Source organism: Micropterus salmoides, unplaced genomic scaffold (genome assembly GCF_014851395.1).
Source record: "Micropterus salmoides isolate LMB-PRFRI ecotype aquatic unplaced genomic scaffold, ASM1485139v1 Ms_hic_scaffold_21, whole genome shotgun sequence".
Taxonomy (NCBI): Eukaryota; Metazoa; Chordata; class Actinopteri; order Centrarchiformes; family Centrarchidae; genus Micropterus; species Micropterus salmoides.
The window spans coordinates 11,973,450-11,985,542 of NW_024041262.1; the positions used below are offsets into that span (position 1 = coordinate 11,973,450).

General features: G+C 40.4%; 1 protein-coding gene across 6 annotated transcripts in view; it reads right to left on the minus strand.

Annotated features, from left to right (window-relative positions):
- Positions 1-699: 699 nt before the first annotated feature.
- Positions 700-12,093, minus strand: part of si:ch73-103b11.2 (protein outspread) — a 50,680-nt gene continuing 39,286 nt past the window's right edge. For 4 of the 6 annotated variants that reach the window (XM_038736291.1, XM_038736290.1, XM_038736287.1 and 1 more), the window contains 10 exons: positions 11,971-12,087; positions 7,278-11,024; positions 6,040-6,187; positions 5,839-5,944; positions 5,328-5,487; positions 5,137-5,244; positions 4,971-5,057; positions 4,696-4,858; positions 3,630-3,703; positions 700-2,107 (listed from right to left, as the gene is read on the minus strand). In XM_038736291.1, the coding sequence (XP_038592219.1) occupies positions 2,036-2,107; positions 3,630-3,703; positions 4,696-4,858; positions 4,971-5,057; positions 5,137-5,244; positions 5,328-5,487; positions 5,839-5,944; positions 6,040-6,187; positions 7,278-11,024; positions 11,971-12,087 (4,782 nt within the window). In that variant the 3' untranslated portion in view covers positions 700-2,035. Of the gene's footprint in view, positions 3,378-3,629; positions 3,704-4,695; positions 4,859-4,970; positions 5,058-5,136; positions 5,245-5,327; positions 5,488-5,838; positions 5,945-6,039; positions 6,188-7,277; positions 11,025-11,970; positions 12,088-12,093 lie in introns of all 6 variants that reach the window. The other 2 variants (XR_005447088.1, XM_038736289.1) reach the window with 2 other exon arrangements.

The following is a 12,093-nucleotide window of genomic DNA, read 5'->3' on the forward strand; positions in this document are numbered from 1 at the left end:
TTCCTTTCTGTGGCTTGTCCTGTCAAGTGTTGTGTGTGATGTTTCTTTGCAATGTCTTTTCTGTGAGGAATTTCCCAAGAAAACAATTCCTCTTAATTCTAGCAACTGCTAACTTTTAAAGTTGTTGGTAATTTTTATATAAATGAAGACACAATTAATACAAAGAACATACTAAATATATGGCTAAACTTAAAAGTATGACAGGTTATTTCATCCTCAATTAACACCTCTGAAACCAATTCCAAATCTGCCAACGTAGTATTTAAGTGAGTTGGTGCAAAACTGTACTTTTACAAATTCAAACTGATTTGCTTTTGTGACAAACAATTTAGAAATGCTGTGTTAAATAGCTATGATACTATGTTCAGCTAGCAGTGAAAATGACTCTTGCTTTACTAGTGTTTTGTTCTTTTCTGTTACTACTAGTGTTTGTTCTGTTAGAGATACTGTAATTAAGTGAAAATCTATGTTTAGCTTCTTGGCAATCTCCATTTCCTCATTGGACCTGGTTGGTGCGATGACTCATTATATAACCTCATCAAATGGACAGTTTTCTAGGCTCAAGTAACTTTTTGTGAGTAAGGAGCAACAAAATTGAAAGAAAACATTTACCGCAATTCACCAGTGCTAAATTTGTGCGATATGTGGATTTCTAATTTTCCAGGACACAAACACAACACAAAAGAAATACTCCCAAAATTTCCAAACACTTCATTTATTTGAAGCTATACATTCAAATGAAAATAAAAAATATTCATATATATTTCATATAGAGCTAGTGAGCAAGGTACAAGTTTAAAACAAAACACAGAACTCTTCCATGTGGCATATTATATATACACAAGGCGTGGTTTGAATACTATTCAGTGTGTATCCATAGCTGCACAGGTTTCATGGATATTTAATATTCTTCACTCAGTTGAGGCACGACTAGATTTCAGTGAGAGGTCAGGGACTGGGCCAAGTGCTTCAAGACTGCGGCATACAGTAAACCATTTTAACACCTAAACAGTAGGACTTGCAAAGCAAAGCTCATTAGTGTTACGAGTTCCACACTAAAGCATAAAGTAGGAAGTTGAGGCAATATGATAATTCTGCAGTTCCAATGACACTGTACAGTCATGCAAAGTCCTAAATTGTTTTTTTGAGATGATATTCTCACACCAAAGTCAAGACTGAGCAAACACAAATTCAGGTTTTAAGAAACTTAAAAAAAAATAATAATAATCCAGTATCACAAGTCACAATTGTTCACTAAATTTGACAGAAGTCAGGGTGTTTGGTTGCACTGCAATAATAGACTTGAAATCACTACACCAAATTGAGATAAAATGATAAAAAAAAAAAAAAAGATTCCTCAAGTAGTCAAGTGATAAGTGCAATCCCACAACTCTTATCCCCCTTCACACACAGACACTCCATTTTATGAAACTCTCATACGTTAGCAAGTTAAGCATCACATTGTTTTCCCACTATCAATCAAACCTTAGTTATAGTACAGCAGATGCCCCACCAATCAATAGCAAACCTTATTCTTACATATATCCAGTAGTTATGTACAACAGAACTGGTGCAACATTAAACACATTACAATTTATGCAATATAGAAACTGTAACAATAATAAAATACAGCAGATACTTAATTCATACTGGGAAATATATATTATTCATACTGTGTATTGCTGTCTGTTTTGGCATTATGGAGGATCAATAAAAATGCTGTCATGTATCCCTCTCACAGCTTATTTGAAACATCTCCAACTTGACAGACTATACTTTAATGTATTTTTAAAAGAAACCTTACACAGGATAGATTTGATTCAATAAAACAGCTTTTTATTAATAAAAAAAAAAATAAAACAAAAATATGACAACTTATCAGAGGCATTGAAGCAGCAGGTCCAGGTTTAGAATTGACCTTGACAGATATTTCTCATTTCCTATAAGAGTCTTCAGCTGATGCTGGCGCGGCCATAGCAATCTGACCAAAAACCAAGGTCAGGAAAGAGAAGAGAAACTTCAGATTCTTGATAAATCAAATCTTTTTGGAATCTTTTGCCTCAAACAGCTTCATACGCTCCTGCACAGTTAGTCCCTCTTTTAGGCTCTGTTAGAAATAAGAAAGAGGAAGTAATTTATTGTTCATAGATTATAAATGCTTCGTATAGCGCCTTTCTAGTCTTTTCGACCACTCAAACCGCTTTTACACTACATCTGCATTCACTCACATTCATTCACTGAGCATAAGTGCTCAAACAGAAACTAACATTCACACACATTCATACACTGGCGGAACAGCCGCCAGGGGCAATTCGGGATTGGACCGCCAACCTTCCGATTAACGACCAACCCACTCTACCCCCTGAGCCACAGCCGCCCCTCATAAGGGTGCATGTGGCCAAAGGAGTGCATTAGAAAAACAGAAAACAAAAACACAGACATCACAAAACAGTTACGTTAGCCAGCTGCCAATCCCAGACATTTTTCTGCTCTGGATGACATTCTTTAAGTTTAGTGTAAGATCTACAGGAAAAAGTGGAATATGGACATGCCACACAAGAGTACCAACTGGTGCGCACAATGCACAAATAAATTCAGACAGTCACAAAGACACAAAACAACAATTACAGAAAGGGTTTTTCAATTAAGAATAACAATGTTGGAACTTATGAGATATGTTGTAAAGAGTGTTCTCATTTCTCTATATAATGATTTGATGAGGTGGTTTATTAGTCCACTGATATTCACATACTGCTATTGCGGACCAAAACAACTTACATTTCATCTTACTGTAAATTTTGGGGGGGGGGGGGAGAGATACATGGGTGACATCCATAAATATTACAATGGACTATGCTGAAACAGCTACCTAGAAAAAAAATATCGGCCTACCAGCACCTCATTAGCTAGCATGTTACATCTTGTTTGTTTAAATCACAGTAAAACTACAATTCGTTCTTTTTGCACTTTGGTTTTTGTAATAATCAAACAAATATGATGCAACATATTAAGCTAAGCTTTTAGGTTGCTGGCTGACGTGAATTGCTAAAAATTCTATTCTTTTAAGCATACAGCATGGGATCAGGAATGTAACCAGAAACGTTTTTTGGACAAAGTTTGCAAACGGTTGCTTCTCGGAACTGCTAACACTCACACCAGTGACATTCAACTGAGGGGTGGACACCACAATCAGCTTTGAGGGTGCAGGTTAGGGCATAAAGGAAGGGGTGCAAGGAGGGGAGATCATGCAAGGGTGGTGAGGGCATGCATTGCTCTACATCATGCTATACCTACAGGACATCTTGGGGTGGGGGTTGGAGAGGAATCACCCCGCAATGGGAGTGTCAGCTATCCCATGAGACCTGTTCAGTGACAGACTGATGGACAAAACAGACAGATGACAAACTTACAGGACAAGAGGACTTGCAGTATAAACGTCCTGACCGATCAACTGTGCAACACATTCCTACAGAATGTGGTGGGGCAGCTGCAACAATTAACAGTGACAAAGTCTCTAGGACAAAAGCCTGAACATCACACCACACAGGAAACTGAAACGGGAGCTTTAGAGTGCATGGATCGTACTCCATTTGTAGGTTTGGTAGGATTTAATTAAACTTGAAACTCACCTTTGACCTTATGGCTCTTGATTGCTTGGATTGCCTTTTCAGGATATCTGGATTACTTTTTGATTTCATGATATCTAAAAACACAATGAAGGTATGCCATTGTTATTATTAACCTGTGTACCCAAGTGTAACAACCAAGCCCTCGCACTGACACATTACCAAACTCTTGTCTCACTGTTACAATGAATAATGATAGCAATGATGAAAATGTTTATATTAGCTTACTGTCACAGTAACGTGATGGTGCAGAACCTTTATGCCAGGTTTTACGTCTTTGATATTGGATGGTTTTGCTGACAGCAGCTCTGGAAATTAAATGTACCTGAGACTACTGATGATGAGGAATTTGTTTTTGTGCCATTTTCAAAGTTGGAGCCTGAGAATGATGAAGCTAGCTCAGATCACATGAACACTGAATGGGACAATGGTAAAAATACCATCCAAGTAGCAGCTCCAAGAGAAGTTAGGACTGATGGGGCAACCTCTTAAATGACCTTAACTACCTCAACATTGATGCTATAAAAGGTGCAAGAAGTTTTCCTGGCCACTTTCCTGGAAAAGCTTTGCCTTCAGCTGTGGTGGCCGTGGCTGGAGGAAAGAAAAGAGGCACCACAACTTCCAAAAACTGACTGATGCTCTTTGGTCTTTTCCAGAAATAGAAAATGTATAAATGGCAAAACAAAAATTTTTGTGTGTTTGTTACCGTTAGCAATACCTTCTGAAAAGTTTACAAGCAATGTGATTTTAATATATGGCGTAATCGGCGTTATACAAGTGCAGGCTCACTATAGACACAAGGTTTGTTGTTGTTGATGTTAAACTGAATCTGAGATGCTACAGAAGGGCTGTGGCTCATCCACATGATGAAATAATACAGCTGTAATCAATTTTTGTGATTCTATGCATTTGAATTCCCCAATTTAAACAACAGTGACAAAACTGGTTGTCATTACAGTATATGACTCCTGACTGGCTTCATTACATACAAAACTTTGGAGATCCAAAGACATTTTGAGTTAATTCAATGGCATGTAAATAAATGATTAAGTTAACATTTCCTATTTACCATATCCGGATGTGACCGTTCCATCGACAGTCCTCTCGCCTAAAGCTTCTGTGGCAATGAGCAGTTTCTCCTTCAGTTTGCTGATATCGCAGTCAGCCTTTGCTTTCACAATACTGAGCTCTGTATAGATGTCCTTATATTTGTCTGTGGCATATTTCTTGTCCTGTTGTAATGAAATCAATGATGCCAGCTCAGTTTTTTTTATAAGATAAAGCAATACCCGTACATACCTTCAACTAAATTATTTGAAATACATAAAGATTTGTTTTGCTTACCCTTAAAGCAGACTGCAGTTCGTCTTTCAAAGAGTGGATTTCCTGTTTAAGATACTGGATTTCTGACTCCTTAATTCGTAGTAATACCTACAAGACGGAGTGAAACACCTGTAAGATTAAAGAGCAAATCCTTATTATGCGTGTCTTTGTGTGTGTTTACACATACCTCCAGTTCATACACATCTTTGCCCTGGGTAAGTGGTGAAAGCACTGTTTCACCACTGAAACAGGACCGCATCCGAGTGATCTCTGCAGTCAGTCGGTTATTTAATTCCTGTTGGACAGAATAAAGTTATGTTTTAACCTGCTGGACAGAAATGCTTTTGTATGTTCATGTGTGTCTATGTGCATTCAAACCTGATTGTGAGCATTTAGCTCCTGGTTCTCTCTCTGACACTGCCTGAGGGCCTGCCTCTCGGCCTCTAGCGCCTGGGCCAGGTGAGCATTCTCCAGACATTTCTGAGAGTACTGCTCTGACAACACCTCCAGTTCTCTCTGAATGGACTGCAGCTCTTCCCTAAACAGTCAGATCATCACAATATCAACTGCTATTCTCATCTGATGTTTACGAAATGCATTCCAGTTTTCCCAAGCCTAGGTGTGAGTGGATCCTTTCATCATTTGATGATTTTCCAAATAAACATTTGAAATGTTGCTCCAGTTTATCAGCCACATACAAGCTGTTTGGCAGGACAAGCTAACTAGACTAAGTTGTTGTAGTTTTCTTTACTGCAACACAAAGTTAACAGGCTATATAGATTGTTTAGATCAAATAAAAAGTCAAGTGAACATGCAAGTAAATATCATGCTTCTCATTTGAAATGTTTAATCATTTTTGTGTTCTTGTGAAAAAAAAAAAAAAACATACTCGTATTGTAAGCGAAGTTCATCAATGTCAGAGTTCACTCCACTCAGTTGGGAACGGTGGGTCTTCTCCATTTCCTCCTTGTGCGCATTCTTCATAGCTTCAATAGCTACATTAAAACCAGATCACACACATTTAATTAGTGTGTGTCCGTCTTCATTGAAGTATAGCAGTTACGGGTGGTAATACAGTTCATTTCTTTACCAGCAATTGTGGCAGCAGTCTCCTCAGCCAACAGTCTCTCTCGCTCTTCCATAAGTTTGGAAATCTCCCTCTGATGCTGCCTCTGGAGGTCTTGTATTACTTTGTGGTGTGTTTCTTCCATTGCTGCAAAGCCACGTTCACACGTGGCCTATGGGAAGAAAGGGTCAACAATCTGTCATCACAAAATTTATTTTGTATCTACATTTCAATTTGTGACTATAGATTCAGTGCAGTATCTATTAATAGTTCACTAGGGTACATGTGTGCAAAATCAGAGATAGAAGCCATGCAAGCCTTTTCTAATTCAAAGTGCAGCTATGTTAGATCAGCGAGCTAAAGCAGTGAAATTCTATTCCAGCGAAGCAGCATTTCTGTTATTAATAGACTGCACTTCCTTGTTTTATTGAATGTGGGAAATGGCATGTCTATTGATGGCCAAATTAAGAAGCAATGTTGGAGGCAAGTGAGACATTTTACACTTATTATTGTCTGGATATACTTAAGGCAACCTGCCATTGATTACTTTGCTTCAATATGTACAACTAGGGATGTCCCAACCTGATTAGCAATTTTTTTTGTGCATCGGTATTTCCTGCGTTTATCATTTGAGTCATTTTGGATCTTGTGTTTTGCTCAAAGTGCCCAAAGTCATGAACCACAGAGTGCAAAGCAGCCTGCAGTTTCAACTAATGATATGTCAATAGTTATCACCAAGTGATGCTAAAAACATTGGTTTGTCTGTATTTTAGCAACATTTCTCAAGTTCGGCTATCAATTAGAACTTTTTCATCATACTCGAGAATAGATGTGAGAGTCTAAATCTTGTCCACAACAGAGCCACACTGACACTAATTTCTCCATTGCTTTGGATTAAACGTGGTGAGCTAATCAACCAACCTTGCCATCCCTAGAGCCATGCTGCTGGCATTGCTAAAAATACATTCAGAATTTTTATGAGACGTTAGTACATACGGCTTTTAGAAAAAAAAAATTATATATATAAGATTGGGACATCCCTCAAAGCTACAATTTCAATTTTCAAGAAAACGGATGTTATCTAGATTACAGGTCTCACAAATCTGCAAATGAAATTCTCAAATCACACCATTTCCCAACTCCAAATCCTTTGTGCATATAAGCAGACCACTGAACAAAAGTAGCAGGTTATTTTTACGCTATTTCTATTACTCTCTCAGTAAAAAAAAGAATTCACTAAGATAAAATGGAAGAGCAAAAACCTTAAGACTTTCAAAGTCTCTCTGGTATTTCTCTCTCAGGCTGGCCACATCTCCTTCTAGGTGCTTGTTCTCCAGTTCGTCCCTCATGGTGTTCATCTGAGTCTCCAGCTCCTGGATCCGATCTTTCAGAACCACCATGGAGTCCACCTCCGACATGTTCGGTACATCCTCCCCTTTTCCCTGCTCCTCCTCCTCCATTGGTGTAGTGGCCTCGATACAGGGAGGTGAATTTGAAACCTCATAACCGGTTTTGTCCTGCTGGTACTCTTTGACACGGTGAATGTTTTCCATATACTGGGAATGTAACTTTTCAATCTCCTCTTTGTGGATATGCTGGAGCTCACATATCTTCTGTTCAAACTGATCCTCTAGTTTTCTCACATGACTCTCATGCCGCTCCTCCATGGTGTCCATGTCCACCAGCAGAACCTCTACCTTTCGTTGACTGTCAGCGGTTGTTTCCATGAGTGCCAATTCTGTTGAGGCACGGCCTTTCTCGGCTTGGCTTAGCTCTTGCTTGTGCCTCTGCTTCAGCTCTTCAGTTTCCTTCTGATAACGCACCTCCAGGAGAGCCAGCTGCTCCTGCTGCTGGGAGAGCTGTTTCACACGTTTGCTGATCTCACTATTTAGTGTTTGGTTCTCCTTCCGGAGAGTGGACACCGTTTGTGTGAAGTTCAGGCGCTCCTCCTGTAAGGACGCTTCATATTTCCCTTGGATTGCACTGACATTGCGGGCATGCTGCTGGACAAGAGCATCCATGGACTGACCTGTCTGCTTACACCAGCCCAAGTCTTGTTCGTGCATGGCCCGTAACCTGCATGCCACATAAGCCACTTGAGCCTGAGTTAGGGCTTCACGCATACAAAGAGAAGTACTTGTGAAACTATATGAAGTTTGGTGTCCTAGAAGAGTGTGGATCATTTTAGCCAGACCAGGATGGTTTCCACCACTTTCTAACTCTTGAGCATACTTATGGAGGATTGTTGCTTGTCTTTGAAGCTCATTAGCCAGGATGTCATGTGCATTTTGCAGTGATTCAGGGTCAACACCACAGGAAGGCATTTCTCCTGCTAAGTGTCTGTCTACAATTTCCTCAGCCAAGTCTCTAGCCTCTTCCATTTCAATCTGCTCCATGTAAGGCGCAAGTTCAGGGGGGTGAATGTCAGCTAACCTTTGTTTATTAAACCCAAAGTTATTTTTTACTTCTTTTATTACATTTTTCAAATCAGGCCTTTTGGAAGCATCAATAATTGCTTTCAAAGCAATCTCCCTTTGATTTAGGTTACTACGGGCTTCAGTCAACTCCCTTTTCAGTATTTTGAATTTCTCTTCATAGCATTGTTTAAGGTTTTGAATCGAGTAGGCTAGTTCTGCTTTAATGGAGGTGTTAAAGATAACAGTGGCATCAACATCTGCATCAGCTGAAACACTGCTCTCTTTGGATTTAGCAACATCTGTCTCAGCTTTCTCCAATTCTTTCCAGAATGCACTCTCCAACATCAACTTCCTGGTCAAGACATCAGCATAAACTACAGCCAAGGAATCTTTGTCACTCCTTTTAATGTTCTCTATGTCTTCCCATATCTCTGCAAGAGCTTGAAGAAGGTCAGATTTTGAAGTCTGTATTAACAAAGCCATCTTGTTCAAAACTACTGCCTCAAAAGACAGAGTTTTGGCAAAGAGGTGCAGAGCTTCTTTATCTAGAGACTCTTGGGTTTGATTTTGATGGACAACTGGTGATTGCTCTTCCAATGTCTTTTGTCCTTGTTGAATGTACAGTGATGCGTTGAACAAATCATTCTCTATCTCTGACAATGAGTGCAGCTGTGAATCAGCGGCATCATGAGAGCCACTGAGAATAGCCCTGACTTTCTCTCGACTATTTTCAACACACACCAGGGCCTTGGCATAATGCTTATTGGCAGCATTACTCTGTATCCCACTTCCACAACTAAACTCTTTATCAGGGTTAGACTTTGCTTTTTTCAACTTTAGATCAATCTTGGACATGTCTTCTGCATGGATAGATCGTTGATCTTCTAGATTCTGTGTCAGGTTTCTTAGTTTATCCTCTGTGGCCAGCAGTTTAGTCTCTAGGGCATGTATGATAGAGATGAACTTCTCTGGGTCACTACTGTGAGGAAATGTGATATCAGGGGAGATATTTCCTTCACTTAGATGGATGTCTTCATTTACATCCTGGTTAAGGTTTTGTCTTGTGTCTGCAAAGGTACTGCTCACAGGGCTAGTATCCAGGCCCTCTAGATTCATGTATTTTTGGCACTGAATACTAGAAAAACGTATCCTTGGTCTCTTAGCTTGAGACTCCTTATCATACGGGGAGTTCTCTGTCTTTGATGTACTTGCAAAGGAAAGTGGGAGCTCTGGGTTTGGGGAGGAGGCTGATGTTTTAAGCCTGCCCTTCTTGCTCTGTTGTGGAATTTGATGCCTTTCCATGCGTAGGTCAGCATAGCCCAGCTGTAGGGCATTGAGATGCTGCTCTAGCTCGGCTATGCGGTCCTCTGCAACCACAAGCTTGGCTTGCAGATCCTTTTCAGCACTACAGGGCTCAACCTTATCTAAGAGACTTTGACTCATTTGACAAAGAAGCTCTTCCTTAGCTTGCAACTTCTGTTCGGTTTCCTCCAAGCTGTTGCCAAGTGCAGTCATTTTAACAAGGGCCTCTTTCAAGTCCTCTTCCTTGCGTTCCACCAGCCTTTCATACATTTCCTTAGTCTGCCGGATCTCTTCCTCTTTTTCTCTAAGGAACTGGCTCATTTTCTGAAATTCTTGGGTAGCCCTCTCATATGAGTGCTCCAGTGTATAGTAATCAGCCTCTTCCGTTTCAAGACGATTGCGAAGCTTATTCACCTCACGGTCTGCTTCTGCAATCTGGTTAAGAAGCTCCTGACAGCGGCAAGTGAGATGGCTTTTCTCTTCTTCTAGCCTACGCACACTCTCCCTCAGTGACTCAACCGTGTCAATCTTCTGAGCCAGCTCCTCTTGCAACTTCAGCACTTCCTCCCTGCATTCTTTTCCTCCTGAGGCCCGCCTACCTCTTAACAGGGCTTCTACTTGCTGCTCAGCCTCCATCAGTCTGTCCTCCATCTCCTTCTGTGCAGTTTCAGCCTCAGCTAATCTTCTACACAGATTCTGTCTTTCCCTCTCATGACTCTCTTGCAGGCTATGCTGCTCCTTCCTCAGGCGCTCCTCCTTCAGTGCCTGACCCTCTTCAGTAGCACTTAGCCGAGCAGTCACTTCTTGGAGCCTCTCCTGCAGCCTCTGTATCTCTCTCACGTGATCTCGTTGCAGGGCCTGTTGGCGCTCCAGGTGCCTAAGGGCCTGGTTTCTCTCTAAGAGGCTGGCCTCTACTTCCCGGAGTCTATCTTCACTGTCCTTTAGCTGGGCACGTAGGGTGGTCTCATTACGGCCATATTCCAGGTCTTGTTCCTTTGAACGCTCCTGTTCTAACTTGAGCTCATTTCGCATTCTTGCCACTGCCTGTTCACTAGCCAAGATTTCAGCCATTGCAGACGCTAGTTTGGCCTGCAGAGCCTGAATATCAGCCTCATGGCGGTCTACAGCATCCTGGGCTTCTGTGTAGCTTCTCTTTAGTGTCCGAATTTGCTGCTGAGCAAGGTCCTGCTTGCGCTTTTGGGCTTCCAACTCACCCTGCAAATCTTGATTAAGCGTGTGCAAGTGTTGCCATGGCACTCTGCGCGGTGATGAGGAAGAGGGTGTTGCACTCTTGAAAAAAATTTACGAGACAGTTTCATTAATGACATCAGCCTACTTCCCTTACCATACATTCGGAGAACCACATCTCGGGGTTACCAGGAAAAATACGTTTTCTCCTTTCTTGATATCAACTTTCTTTTGACAAGTGTTTTTCCCCCCAAGCTTCCACTGTGCTTTTTCAGATGTGACTTGGAAATTTAAAGGTTTAAATTATTACCCCGCCCCTTCCTCAAACAAAAAAACCCCCACAAACAATACAGTAAAAAGATGATTTTAAATAAAAAAAAAAAAAACAGACCAACTAATGAATTTTTGCAAAGTAAATGTGATGTGATACAACACCATGATGTTCTGGATCTGTGATAAGTTAACTATTTAACTTTAAACTGCACAATGTAAAAAAGCCATTTGTTAAAGTATGCAATACTGAAACACCACAAAGCATGCCGAAATCAAGCTTGGAAAGGACACACAGACAAAGCACAAATGAACAGAGAGAAAAAGCACAGCGTAAGGCTTCTGGATCAAGTTTCTTACCTTTAGCATATCAGATCAAATCAATTATTTTCCCAGGAGATGTGAAACTCCATAAACAGTTAGTGAAAACTCATGCTAAGACCACCACAACCATGCGTATCAGTTTCAGAGAAAAAGCACCCACACCTGTTAGTACAATTTTATACAAGTTACAGTAGGCACACATAAATCTGCTCCATCATGAGCCAGTAGACTGTATTTCAAAAATACAATCTACATAGTAATTTGGTACAGTAAACAATTAGTGCACCACATGTTTGACCAGAACATGTATACTATCTTGCAAACCTTACCATTCTAAACATTTTAATACTCAAAATAGTTTGTCAAAATTCATGTTGCAATGCTATTTGTACATGGTGTCAAATTTAGAACATTATTTCTACTAATCCTGCATTATGGATGGTGAGTGTAGTACCTGCAGTACATAGCCCTCTCTGGCACTTTGTTCTCTCCCTAGCGCATCCTCCAACTGCTCTTTTAAAACACTGTTTTGCTTCTGTAGTTGGTCCAGCTCTTTCTGCTTCTGTCCCAACTGAAC